A 14,696-nucleotide genomic window follows, 5' to 3' on the forward strand; every position below is an offset into this window, starting at 1 on the left:
GGAGAATTCTCAAATTACTGCAGAACAGCTACTGTAATTCACCTGAAATTATTTTCTATCTGTAAACCACTACATTTATTTTCTTTTAGCCCAAAAATTCACAAGGCTTTGTTGTATCACATTACTTCTTATGCATGAGAGCTGCTGCAAATGGCACTGAACATTGTAAATTCTGGCCTAACAGTGAGAGTGTGATAATCCAGTTGTTGTGTTGCCTGTTAGGGCTGCTACTTCCCCTAGTGAAGCAGCACTATTCGCCTTGAGAAGTACATGGGCTCATTGGCAAGTGGCATTGTGAAGACATAACAAGAAAATAACACATTAGGATTGAAATATTACTCACTTTTCTTTCCATCCATATCTGCATGGATTTTCCGAGCCAGAAATCCAGTTTTATACACGGCAGCATTGGGGTCATGAGGGATGTCCAGGAATGGGTTATTTGAATTGCCAATTCGACTGACAGCCTTTGTCTGGTTCCCATTATCCTTTTCATCTGTACCATCCGAGTGAGACTTTTTTTTCTCTTCTTCATCCCTTAAAAAGCAGTGAAAATCATGCATGAAGGATGGACTGATCAGCAAAGTTTCACTTCAGCAATTTTTGAACACTCTTTGTCAAAATATACCTATCTCTTTTATAGAGGGCCATACTTAGGGAGAAATCTAGAAATATATCAAAATATAGACATATTATAGCAAAGCTTCAGTTCACCTACTTCACCAGCACAGGACACAGATTTTCAAAAAGCCCAAGTTTCCATTATTGTCTCAGAAGATTAGACTTCAAGAGTGTTCTGTGTCCTCCAACTTTGCCTATTTTTAATTCCATGTATTTGAGTGCTAAAATGGGAAATATTTGCCTGCTGGGTTCAGCTGAAAAATCCCCAATTTCTTCATAAGCTCACATGTAGATGAAAAGAATTAGAATACTACAGATCACTGTGACTTACCCCTTAACTTAGCTTATGAAACACAGACTCTACCTCTTTTTCTTTATTTTCCTCTGCAGACTAGCATAAAATTAGTAATTTAAAAATAAAAACCACACTAGGTGACTTATGTCATCTTTACTTTGGAAACAAAATGCTGCTGAAAATGTTACTTATTAGGACCATGTGTTCCACAGAGCTCTTGGGGACAACAATGCAAGTCACAAGCATTGCCTGACTAATAAATACCTTTTTGCTTGTCACAGGCAAAGGCTAAAAAGGACTAGGCAACCTAGAAGTAAAGGGTGTCCATCACAACAGTAGGACAACAGTTTTCAGAGAACAGGCCAGATTACACAGTAACCCTTCATCTTTGAAATCTGCATACATTCCTCTCCAGGTGACTAGGAAAGGTGTGTCAGGGAGTATGAAGGCTGTCATTGTAAAGTCGTGGTAGCAACACCTGCTGAGACTAGCCTCTGATTTAAAAAAAAAAAAATCATTTGAGCATAATGATGGCTAATATTGCTAACCCACTGGGGGTGGACCTCAACTTGATGCATCTCACTGGACCCAGATGACTGGCAGAGAGAGAGCAAGCTCAAGCAGATATTCCAAACGCATCTATATGTTCAAAGCATGTATTATGTGACCATTAGCAAGGCACATATCAATCCAGAAGCTCCTTTAGGAATACACTGCTACCATGGCTGCTTGTGGGAATGACCATTCAAAAAAATGTCTTCCAAGAACTGCAGGCTACAGCAACAAATCTATCTTATCCTCAGCTCTGCTGTGAAGGAGGCTCATTATCACACTCTACAACTGCCTGAAAGGAGGTTGTAGCCAGGTGGGGGTTGGCCTTTTTTCCCAGGCAACCAGTGAATGATGAGAGGACATAGCCGGTTGAACATCAGGAGAAATTTCATCACTGAAAGGTGGTTGAGCATTGGAACAAACTTCCCAAGGAGATGGTGGAGTCACCATCCCTCCAAGTGTTCAAGAAACAAATTGATGTGGCACTTGGTGCAATGACCTAGTTGAAAGGGTGATGTTCAGTCAAAGATTCCATTTAATGATCTTGGAAATCTTTTCTAAACTAGATGATGCCAATCAAAATTATTCTATGATTTTATGAAATGGTCTTTGGGGAATAACTTAGTTTAAAGAGGAAAAATGCTAAGAGACTGGTTTGACAACAAGGAAAACAAATCCAGAAACATGAGGGCTGTATTAATGAACTCTGTAGCAGCAGGGAATGTTCCCAAGCATTTGACTTTGGTCACATCATATAAATAATAGAAATATAGTCAGGAGGTACACCATACCTTCATGATGTTGTCTTGCAAGGTCTCCTAATTAAGAGGAACAAAACTTTTACTTCAAGACCTGATTCCTGCAAGGAAGAGCAGTCCTTGCATCTTTAGCCTACTGATGTGTGTACAGCACAGAAAGTTGTACAAAATTTTTTTATTAGTCAAAGCAAGTATGCTTTAGTTGAAGTCCTCTCCCAGTTGAAAAGGTGTAGGCATTTCTGACAATTTTGCTTGTCCCTACCCTACATGGGTGTACTTGCTAGTTGCTGGTAAGTCAGAACCACTGTATATTATGTGTTTCTTAGATATATGTCCATTCCAGAAGCAAATTCTCTCAACATGAGTCTGAGGCACTTAATCCAGACTAAAATCTCTCAAAGGGCATAAGCACACAGGCTGATTTGTCACACAGAAGTGCCTTGTGAATTCTGGGATTTCAGCCAAGGACACAGCAGATTTCTCCTTGTCAGCAGAGACCAACTGCAGTAAAAGGTTTAACACTTTCCTGGAATAAGCTATCTTCTTTGGAGTCATGGGAATGAATTACTGTATACTGATCAACTGTCCTGTGGGAATATACCAGTGCCCTTAATCAAGCAGCCTCTGTGGTGGGATGAGCAATCCTGTGGGGGATCCTGGACACCACTAAGAGCTGGGGGCAGTGCTCTTAAACTCAGCACTTCTAGGGTACCTGTTAAAACAGGAATTCCTCAGAAGACATGGTGTAAAGGACAAAATAGCATCTGCTGTCACAACCGCTGGCAGCACTGAACAAACCTTGAACTGGTCTTTTGTTCTATCATGAAAATGGGACTTCTTTGAGACTCAGAAGCTTCAGGCATTTCTGAGGGCTGAGTGCTCTGACAAGATGCATGAGGGCAAGATACACAAATCAGTCTGCAAGAGGCAATGAAGGGAGACAAAGAGGCAGGAAGGACTCATTACAATCAAGAAGTGGATGAAAACCAGGGGATCTGGGACTCATTTGCCCAAATACTCCATGTTACTTCAGTGGTCAAACATAAGAAGAAAGCAAGATGATTCGGAGGAATGTCAATGTAGCAAAAAAAGTTCAAGTATTGGCTTTCCCTCAGGTATCTCCCAAAGATGGCTGAATAGATAGGTCCCAAATACTGTTTATCAGGGATTTAACAATCTGAGCTTACTTCTAACAAGCCTTTACGGTACTTTTGTAAGAAAGAATTGCAGAAAATTCAGGGAAGCCTCTGGATACATAAACCTGAAAACTGATCTTTGTTTGAAACCCTAAACTGTGGGGAGTGTGACTACCTGCCCATCCTCAGATGGCTCTCACAGATCATCAACGGGCTGCAACATCCCCAGTGTGAAGGTCTCCAGTGATGTGGGTAAGAGTCAGTGGTGATCTCTGTGCAGGTATATTCAGAGCCTTGGACGTGGTGTCACACAGGCATTAGCTCAGATCCTTTTGGTAGGCAGGACCACTGCCTCTCTTTTCGATTTCATACCGGAAGTAACGCGATCCTTGTGCATTTAGGGGGAAAAAACCCACAATGGTCCCAAAACACCTTTCAGTAGGCAAAACATCATCATGAAGGTTCAATTAGGCTTGCAGAAGTCTTATGGGATTTTTCTGCCCCTGATCAGCAGAGGAAAATCATTCCCTACTCGGGTCTGGAAGCAATTCCTCTGGTGACTCCTCTCTGATGATGGAAAAGGGTTGATAGCTGCAAATTTCTCTTAGGTCTCACTTTCCATTCATAGGAAATGGGACCCACAGTGTCTCTTCTCTGCAGGGTACTGGTGACAGGAAAAGAGTACCATCTGTAGAGTTTCTCTAAGATTCTGCTTATGGCACATGATGTTTGCAAGGCTTCCCAAAACAAGAAGCTTCAGTTCACTTCTGTAAGCCTATCTCTTTGGAAAAGGAGCTAAAGAGAGAGCAGTAACCACCCTCTGGCTGCCCATGAGAACCAGCACACCAAACCCAGGACCTGCTTGTGCTATCAACTTGCAGTCACAGCATTGAAACAGCAATGTTTTCCTTCCCAAATACATGGTAACTGACAACTAGAAAGAGTTTGCCCCTTATTCTTCAACACAGAGTTGTGAAAAAAATAAAAACCCAGATGTTGCCATTTTGGTGAAGAAAAGCATTTCCTGCCTCTCCCAAAAAGACCCTATACAAGAAAGTCCCATTTCTGTCTTCTGGGAGAAAAGCATCATCCGATCCTCTCAGTAATAAAATTATTTCTTTACAATCTATGGTCCAATTTGAGGCTCTGCCTTGGAAAATTCTGAAATCACTGATCTGGAACCATGTAGTCAAGCCCTTCATTTTTAAAACTCTGCTTCATCTCTTCTGCATTTGTTCAAATAGCAACCTTATATGACACAGCAGAAAGCTGAGTTCATCTATTTAAATATTGCAATTGTAAAAAAAATTCAGGTTCGTAACATGCATCCATGAAACTAGCAGCATCTGTAGTAGGAAATTGACTTGAGAGAAGTTTTGGCATCTTTCCCAGTGGGAGGAGAGAAGGAAGAGAACCAGGTTGAATACCATGTGACCCCCACTCTAAAACCAATCAAGAAGTTGCAAACCAGAAGCATCCTAGAACTTGGGAGACAAAAGTTAATTATAATAGGGAGAGATTTCTCAGTTAGACCTAGAAAAAGGTGAGCTTCAGCACAGATGTCTTTATAACTACCCTGATCTCAGCATCACAGTTTGATTTGGCAGCATCTCTTTCCCACCATCACTAACTGAATGACCTGTTTTGTTTTGGCTGAAAGGAGGTAATTTATCAGTGTAGTTCGGATAAACAAAAAAAGAATATACCATATCCCTGTACACTCCTCTGGTTAAAGAAGTATATAATTGGCTAGTTAAAAACTAAATGATTCTCCTGAAAACTATACTGTTCTGCTGAGAGAAGGCTTTTGGGACACAACTGACTCAAATGCAGCCATTTGGCTTTAGCAATTTTGTAAGCAGTGCTTTGGGAGTTCATAAATTAATTCTAGATCACCTGTTTTAAGATGATGATTTTTTTCCTCCTATTACTTTCAACAGTAAACAGACACAGTATTGCAAACAAAGGAAAACAGTAATGGCCACCATGACATTTCCATGGAGACATCAGGCAAATAAAACATATTTAGCTCTGGCACCTTTGTAATCAAATGGATTTTTCTTTTTCAGCTTAAAGCTGACAATGGTCAGTGTGAAAGTCAAAGACTGAGAAACACCTAAAAACCTTGGGAGGATATAGTATTATAGACAACGAAGGGATGTTAGGAGGCCAGGCAATCTATCTCTTTGCCTCTGTTGCTGATCTTCCTAACCCATTCCAGACAGAACAACCAGTTCACAAAAACCTCTTGTGAATGAAAGCACTTCTGTACTTTATCCAGGCAAACCTATGCCTTGGTTTAAATTAATAAAAAACCTTTTTAAAGGTTGATTTCAAATTTCCATCATTTCAAATTTAAGACCATCCACAACAGACATGAAGAACAGTTCACACCTTTGGGGCATGCAGTGTGGAGCAGAAGTGTGCTTTCAGGATCCCACATTCACCAGTTCAGTATAAATTCCAGGTCAGATCTCTTTATTTTACAGATTATTCACTTTTAACTTTGTGCAGAACTTGAACCAAGCACTACTGCAAAACAAGAACTGTAATGCAATTCTCTCTTCAGAGCTATACTCATGCTTTCCTGTTCAAAAAGGACAAATGAACACTCCTACTGAAAGTCTCTGGAGAATATCTGCTGATTAAGGTGTCACTTCTCATGATTACAAAATTGAAGTCAATAGTAGCCCTTTCTTTGTGTGGGCTTTGGATCAGACTATAATTCTACTGGAAATGTACTCTTTAAGATGTGCAAACTCTTTAAGATGATAACACACCTAGCTCACAACTAGTAAGATAAGGATTGCATAGCAGTCCTTCCCCATCTTATGTTTCACCACTACCCTTTCCTGTCTATGGACTTACTGATAGCCATTAACCCACTAAATAATGTACTTCCAGAGTAGCTCTTAAACCCTTGGTTAGCTGATGAGCGCCTTAGATCCTCAAAGGATTTCTGGCTGGAGGAAAGGCATTCCTTCGAAATGCCAGCATTGCAGGAGAGCTTATATGGGGGTTTGGAGTCCTATCTTCACCTTTGCCTTACCTCCCTCTTCTTACCCTGCCAACTGCATCAGGGAAGCAAAAGAATCATCTTTGTAAGGGAGACAGGATTTTCTTTGGTCCCACCAGAACAAAACTGACCATGCTTCCTTCCCATTCAGCTTTCTCTGCAGATCAAACAGCACAGCAAGACATATATGTGCCTCCTCCCTCAAGCTCAGGCAGCCCCAGGACTTCTTGGGGTTATTACTTTACACCAACTACACATCTCTATAAAAATGAAGAGAAACATCTTCACACTTCCTCCTCCAGCCACTACTCTCAGCTTTAAAGGTACTGACTATGCCCAGAATAAGCTTTGTTTTTCATCATGGAAATTAATTGTAACATCAGTCCTAGCTATGCGTCAGTCTCAGATTGGAGCCAACAACTGGCACCTTTGAGCATTCTCCTGTAAAAAAGTAGCTTTACATCCACCCAACGCCTTATTTAAGAAAGAGTCTGAATTATCACTTTTCCAGCCTGTTTGGAATTTTCCCCCAAACAAAGGACATGGACTAGACTATGTAAATGCCAAAGCAGTCACCACCTATACAGCAGCAAGATCTCATAAATCACCTTGACTGAGGTTCACAGGAGCAGAGCCAGCCATGAGCCAGTTGCCACCTGGAGGCTGCCCAAGTGTATTAGACACGGTATAGTTTCTTGGCAAGAGCTGGAGGAAAATTCTGACATTGAGAAAGTCACATAATGGATTCTGCTGGTTCTAAAGTACCTGTGACAGTGTCTGGCAAACAGCTTTGGTGTGACATGTAAGATTCACACAAAGTGTTCCAGATCCAAGACACAGTCTGTGAAAATGTCTCCCACCATGACTTTTAATGCTCATCAGAGATGGTACTTCTTGCTGATTCCCATTAAAAGCACGCCTTCTTTACTACTCTGACACCACCTAACACACTTCTGAACTGGGACAGCAATCTCACTTGGAACCAGCTGCTCTTGTGAGGCTGCACACCCTAACAAGAAATTTGTTTGCAGATCATGAACTTAAAACAATGAAGATAAAAAAGCCACTGGGCCTGCAAGACAGTTGCTAGAAATTCTAGCATAAGAGGTGCAGGAGCATGCATTCCAGACATACCTTGTTCCCAAGAAGGTGAAGTTTCACGTATGTAAATATGCACAGGGAAATACCCTTGTATAGCTAAAATATATGTAAGACATCATTTTCCTATTTTATACCAAAATGCACTGTCCTGCAAATGGCAAAATCAAAAGTAGACACTTCTGCCCTTTCCTGTCATAATTAGACTACATAGAGCCTAAGCACAGAGAAATGTCATTTTAATCAGAAATCTGAAACTGAAGTTTTTTCTCGTCTGCAGCATTTACATAGTTAACAAGTGTTATCCTGTCAAAATCAACTAAAGATTGGAGGGAGTGATATCAGACTTTGTCCATTTACCATCTTTCACATTAGGTTGTCGTCAAGTTATCCATACTTAATCAGGAGACAAACCAAGACAATAAACCAACAGCAGGAAACTCAATCCAAGAAGTGTGTTTCTATTCAGCGGTTCTGACACAATGAACAGAAAGATAAAGGGAGACATCAACTTCTGTTTTATTTATGCAGACATAAAACAACAGAGGATTTAATTTCTCTCTTTTCAGGCTGAAGTTTCCTACTAAATGAAATGTCCTCTTTCCTTACAAATGCAGTTGGCTCCTATCATTAACAATTCCCCTTGCTGGAGAAACAGATGAGGCATTATATTGCCAGGTCATTCATTAGCAAAAAAGCAAACCCATTATGTACGCTGGCTATCTTCTGCAGGTTTTGGAGCCCACACAGATGGTGACATAGGATGTATAAACAGATTACTACACAGGTACTACTGTTAAACTTCTAATTTCTACAATAGAAGCATACTTACACTGCCCATTCCAACTTTTCATTCTTGATTGAATTGTAGAGGGCCTGCAAAGGGAGAGAAATAAGATGGAATTATTGTCTGACCCTTCTACACATACATTAATATGCTGAGTAACGACACCCAGCTAACTATCAGCAAGCAAGCAGTCTCTGATCAAGAAAGTCCTGTATCTGCTAATGATAATGTGATAATCTTCAGCAGAAATTCCACTTAAGAAAAAAATACTGAATGTGTGTTTTAAGATTACAATCATTTTCTCATGCAATTTTTGGGGTTTGTAGTTTGTGCCTTTTTAAGAACATAGAATCATGAAATAGCCATGGAAGGGACCTTAAAGACCATCTAGTTCCACCCATGGCAACTCCTTCAATGGGCAGAAACACCTTTCACTAGGCCAGGTTGCTCAGAGCCCCATCCAACCTGTACTTGAACCAATCCTTGAGGGATGGGCATCTACAGCTTCTGTGGGCAACCTGCTCCAGTGCTCTTCACAGTAAAGAATTTCCTCCTAATATACAGTCTAAACCTATTCTCTTTCAGTTTGAAACCACTGCCCCTTGTCCTTTCCTTATATGTACTTGTAAAAACAACTTGCAGGCTGCCTTCAGGGACTAGAGGCCATAATTAGGTCACCTTTACACCTTCTCTTTTCTAGGCTGAAAAACCCCAGTTCTCTCAACCACATAGGAAATGTGGTCCATCCACATAATCACTTTGGTGTCCCTATTCTAGACTTATTCCAACAGTTCCATGTCCTCCCTGTGCTGGGACCCCAGAGCTGGATGCAGGGTTCCAGGTGGGCTCTCAGCAGAGCAGAGCAGAGGGGCAGAATCCCCTCCCTCCCCTGCTGCCCACACTGCTCTGGATGCAGCCCAGGACACGTTTGGCTCTCTGGGCTGGGAGTGCCCATGGCTGGGTCATGTCCAGCCTCTCACCCACCAGCACCCCCAAGTCCTTCTCACAGGGCTGCTCTCCATCTGCTCACCCCCAGCCTGTGCTGATACAAGGGTTGCTCTGACCCAGGTGTAGCACCCTGAACTTGGTCTTGTTAAACATCTTGAGATTCCCATGCACCCACTTTTCTATCTTGTCCAGGTCGCTCTGGATGCCATCTCATCCTTCAGCTGGGTGTCACCTGCAGATTTCCTGAGAGTGCCTTCATCCATGTCATTAATGAAGACATTAAGTAGTACTGATCCCTGTATGAACCTGTGAGGGACACCACTTGTCACTGATGTCTATCAGGACACTGTGCCATTGACCACTACCTTCTGGATGTGACCATCCAACCACTTCTTATCCATCTAACAGTCCATGCATAAAATCCATCTTTCTGCAATTAAGAGATAGGCATGTTGTGAGGAACTCTGCCTGAGGCTTTACAGCAGTTCAGATAAATGACATTTGTAGCCCTTCCCTTGTCCACTAACATGGTCACTCCATCATTCAGGGCCATTTGGTTGGTCAGGAAGGACTTGCCCTTGGTGAAGGGTGTCTTGAATCATTTCCCCCTGTTCTCCAGGTGCCAGAGCACAGCTTCTAGGAGGATCTGCTCCATGATATTCCCAGGCAGGTGGTGAGGTTGGGAAGTCCCTGGTTGCCAGGGTTCTCCTTTCTACCCTTTTAAAAGGTGGGTACAATGTTTTCCCTTTTCCAGTCACTGGGATTTCACCAATACAATGGTGAATTAATGACTACAGTGACTTTACAAATACCACGGAGAGTGGCTTGACAACTACATCAGCCAATTCCCTCAGGACTCTGGGATACATCTCACTGGTTCCAATGGACTTAGGTACATTCTAGCTCCTCGGGTGGTAATAAACCTTACTTCCAGTTAGCAAAAGCCACAAGACCTTGAAATTCGAGGTTCAGTCTAATTCCTGACACTCAATGAAACCTTTTGGTCAATGACTTTAATGTGGACTTTAAGATTTCATCATATGGGCTGATCTGTGAAAATTTGCCAGAAGAGCTACCCAAAGTCCCTGAGCTTCACAGACACCTGAATGCTTTCCCAGTCACACACCTAAACATAAACATGTTCAATTTCTAAGTGCAAAACAGAAAATGAATGTTAAGCAACTTTTGTGCTTCAAGATCACTGTCTTGGACTGCTGTCCACTAACACCATTCCTCTTTCAATTCATAGGAAAGGTGCCCAGTAGGTTTGACACCAAAGGTAACATTTCTGTTTTTGATACAAGCCTGCAGAGAAAAGTGTCTGAAACCTGACTTAAGACTGGGTGAGTATCAGACAGCTGGGATGGATTTTTAATTTTTTTTTGAGAGAAAGTACATATATCAGTAGGATAAGTATGTCTTATTTCAGCCCCCCACGAGCTGATGTATACAATGTATAAACCTCTGGTATTACCAAGCTAATGGAGTTCTTCAAAAAGGTCACTTAACTCAAGTGAAGTATTTTGGTATGGAATGTCCCTGATTCTCACACGTATAATCTGCATTTGTAATTCACCTTATATACATAGCTAGATTTACTCCCTCTGGCACATAACTCCTACACAGCCTCAAAATATGTTAACGTGTAGAAGAACTGTTGATGCACATGATTAGCAAAAAGTAGCACATCAAGTATGAACAAGCCTCAAAATCACATACTATAATAGCTATGGCATGATGCTCAACAAAACCAGTAACATTTAGATAGCCTTAATGCTGACCCAAACCAAAAATAATTTGGAAACTGAAGAGTTGAAATTAGTCTTGTGCATATGCCACAGCTGAATTCGCATGAGCAATACCATGAGCATATCCCACTCTTCATTCTGTCATCCACTGGCTCCTTTTTGAATCTGGAAGTCTTATTTGAAGATCCTTAATATTCAGCTCTCTGGAAATCTGGCTTAACCAAACCATAAAAAAGCAGGTCAAACATTATGGTACAATTCACTTCGTGTTGGTGCTACACAGGCAGCAACTCTCGCTCACAATGTTCCAAGAAAATAAGTGTCTCAGAGCAATACAACAGATATGAACACAAAGAATACTCATGCCTCATCCTACTGACACTGAGCTAGCAAAGAGAGGTCCTCAACACTAACTTGAGCTTCACTGTGCCATTCAGAGAGATATGATTAAGTATTTCCAAGTTTGGAGTTTTCACTATTTCTAAAGACCTATCTTCTCTGAAGTATATAGGTGCTCTGAACCAAAGGCAGACAGCCAAAGGTGAACAGATGGGCATTTCTGGCAATTTGGAAGCACTTGCTAATTTTCAGGTGAGAGTTATCAAGAGATTTCAAGACCACTCTGCAGAAAGAAAGCAAAAGAAAGAGTTAATATTTCTCCTGCCAGTTCAGCAGAATTAGACACAACTCCATTTTTGTACACAAACGAATGCTGATACTGGTTCCTGTAGTCACCAAGCACTTCTTATATGATTTGGCCAAAGCCCCTCTCTTATTCTTTGACTTGTTCTTTTCTTCCTGCTATGAATAAAATATTCTCTTACATTTTCAGCCAGAAAATTACTCCAAATACAAAGTGAAGAGGCTGCATACTTCCTTCAGCTGACTCCCCAGTTTTTCAGAAGTAATATTTTTTTCCAAATCTAGCTCAATGTGTTTCAGAAACAGCAAAAACCTGGCTTGAGGAAACACATTTGTTGCTCCCTGGCCCAAATGCCAACAAGAGATTGGGTCAAAACCTCTGAAAATTAACACCTGCCCTGTGCAGGTTTTTATGAGATTTCACTGCTAAGCACATCTCTAGGGATCATTGCAGCCAAAGAGCAGAACACTCAAAAGCAGCAGTCCAGATTGGGGCAGGGATAACAAATGCCCCAGGCTTTTGCCTTGCGAAAAGAGAGCTATGTTTGTCCTAACCTTTACTAATGAGCCAGACATCATCTTCCTTCTTTAGGGAGTAACAGACACCAATCCAGTCATACGGCATACATCTGACCAAGGACATGGTGCCCCCCACTGACCCTCAAACAGAGCCTGTCAAAAGTTTCTGGTATTTACAAAACAGAAAGAAAACTGTAGAGAGTATGAACAGCCTAGGCAGCTGTGTTCTGTGAACCTGTGTATGTTCTGTGTGTCTACATGTTCACTGGGACCTCAGCAAGCAGACCTCTGCAGGGATGCAAATACATGAGTTCTCATGCCTGCCCCCAACTCACCTCTCTGGCAGAGACTGCTGGCAAGGCTGCGCACTTGCTGCTGGACTCACCAGCCTTTATGAGCTGCTTTATGTCACTTCTCCAAAACAATTTCTACTTTAACATTTTCCTGATATCTACCTGGGCTCTCACATATTCCAGAGAAGCAAAATTTCCTCCTGCCATGTTTTACAACTGAACCATACGTGTACAGCACAGCACCTGCTCCCTGATTTAACTCATGGCTATTCCCCAAGGCCCTGATACAGAGAGTAGCTCTTTTCAATAGGCATTTCTCCAGAGTATGACTAAATCAAACAAACTTGGAGACGAGCACTTAAATGCTTCGCCAAATTGCAACAAAGCTCATCAGAGATTACGGCATGGTCATGACTCTCACTGTACTTAGTTAGCTGCAAGGACAGGTTTTATTAACTCGTGTTTTCTCTCTGGGAAATGAAAAAAGAAAAAAAGCTCTCATTTACAGCAGTCTTACAGATTGACAATAATCATCACTTCCTACCTGCTAGCCTGGGAAGCGTTTGGCAAATTTGCTATGTAAGCCAGAAAATAGGAGGTTGAACCAGAGCAGTGAATGATAGAATGAATATTGCATAGGTGTCATCTTCCAAGCTGGACTGATACCAGTCAGAAAGTGGAAAGACTTTCTATCTCTTTTGTCACCCAAGGCTACTCTGAATAGGATCCAAACCCCCAGATACCAACTACTCAGCAGTGTCTGACTTCAATGCTTTGACTTTTTATCCCTATTATCCAGAACACAAAGACCTACTCCTTACAGCTTACAGCTTTCCCCTTTCTGATTAGTGTTGATCTCTAGATACATCACACCTCAGGCTCTGCATGGCTATAAACTCCTTGGAGAAGCAAGTGCAATTTTGAAGGCAGAATAAAAGAAATTGACTGCTGCATAAAGGAGAACAGTAGGCAAAATCATAGGCACTTCCTTGTTTTAACTGCAATGCTGTTTTCTACAGCTCCAATTTGACCCTTAGAAGACTGAAGTGTAAAAAAAATGAGATTTGTTATGTGTTTGTGGCATTTGTTTGTATTTGTTCATAAACTAGGCAAGAAACACTTTCCCTTTTAAGTGGAAGGCTGTAGCTCTAAAAAACTGCTGAATTCCACCCCCATTTCCCTTTTGTAAGCAAGTAGGTCCACAAAAACCCCAGATTTCCACAAGCTCTCACTACTACTAAAATTGGTACTTTTATTCCAATTGGAAAGAAAAGCAAAACTATGGAGAGAATGATCCTGAAAACTCTAGTTTATTTTACAAAGCTACCAAAGGAAAAAAGGTCATTCACCACCCTCACCTTCCTCAAAATCCTGCCACATGCACAAACCACTGGACCCATTTTTTGATAGGGTTGAATAGGCTGCTCTTGTCACCTGCCAGCTGCCAGTGATGCTGTGAGTCAGCCTCTGCATGCAGAAGCAGTGCACAAAAGAAAGGCACAACCAGGTGTATACACAGGGACAAAGACACAGCAAATTACGCAGATACTGAGAGGTAAATCATCTAAGTTACGAGTAGACACAGGGCCCCCAAAATCTGGCCAGCAGGGTACAAGACGCTTGAAGAGATCCCATAGCACTGTACAATTCCTCCCCTCAAAAAGCAACACAGAAGAAAGCTACTAACTTTCTGTTTGCACTAGCCCATGCAGAAAAGCCTTGCAAGAGGGAAAGGAATATACCGCACATTTTTTACACCTGCTCCACGCACAGAAGAGCTCACTGTATCGCCTGCTGTGAGCCAGTAAATAGGCAAAACCAAAACTAAGTTCATAGAGACACCAGGGATGACCCAGACTGTCTTTTCCAGTTCTCATCTCCCACAGTCTTTTCTTGCATCCAGTTCCTCCCTGATTTCTGGAGTCATTGTTGGAGGAATGATCATCTGATCATTGCAGAGGATAGCCTGGGTGGCTTTCGATGCCCCCAGAACAGGGATGCATCTGTGCTCTGAGCCAGGCCCTTGCCACTTCCCTGCTGCCACTTTCAGAGGCAGCCCTGCCTGGATACACTTCTTCTTCAGCTGATAATGGCATAGTTGACTTCAAGCAGCAAGGAAACCCCATAAACACCTGAGGGCAAAGACATGCTCAGTCTTTGCAGTCACAGCAACTCCCCCAGTCACTGAGCACCTGTCCATCGGCTTTGCCCTTTGGAGCTGAGCAGTCAGACAGGCATCAGCTCCAGCTCCTGCCATATGTGCTTTACTGGAGGAAGAAAAAA

General features: G+C 41.9%; 1 protein-coding gene across 3 annotated transcripts in view; it reads right to left on the reverse strand.

The window, feature by feature from the left end:
• The window catches only part of PSD3 (pleckstrin and Sec7 domain containing 3), a 116,303-nt gene that overhangs the window by 28,147 nt on the left and 73,460 nt on the right, over nt 1-14,696 (reverse strand). For all 3 annotated transcript variants that reach the window (XM_054651797.2, XM_077172308.1, XM_054651799.2), the window contains 2 exons: nt 8,309-8,352; nt 344-537 (listed from right to left, as the gene is read on the reverse strand). In XM_054651797.2, the coding sequence (XP_054507772.2) occupies nt 344-537; nt 8,309-8,352 (238 nt within the window). The remainder of the gene's footprint in view (nt 1-343; nt 538-8,308; nt 8,353-14,696) is intronic.

This window comes from Agelaius phoeniceus, chromosome Z (assembly GCF_051311805.1).
Source record: "Agelaius phoeniceus isolate bAgePho1 chromosome Z, bAgePho1.hap1, whole genome shotgun sequence".
Classification (NCBI taxonomy): Eukaryota; Metazoa; Chordata; class Aves; order Passeriformes; family Icteridae; genus Agelaius; species Agelaius phoeniceus.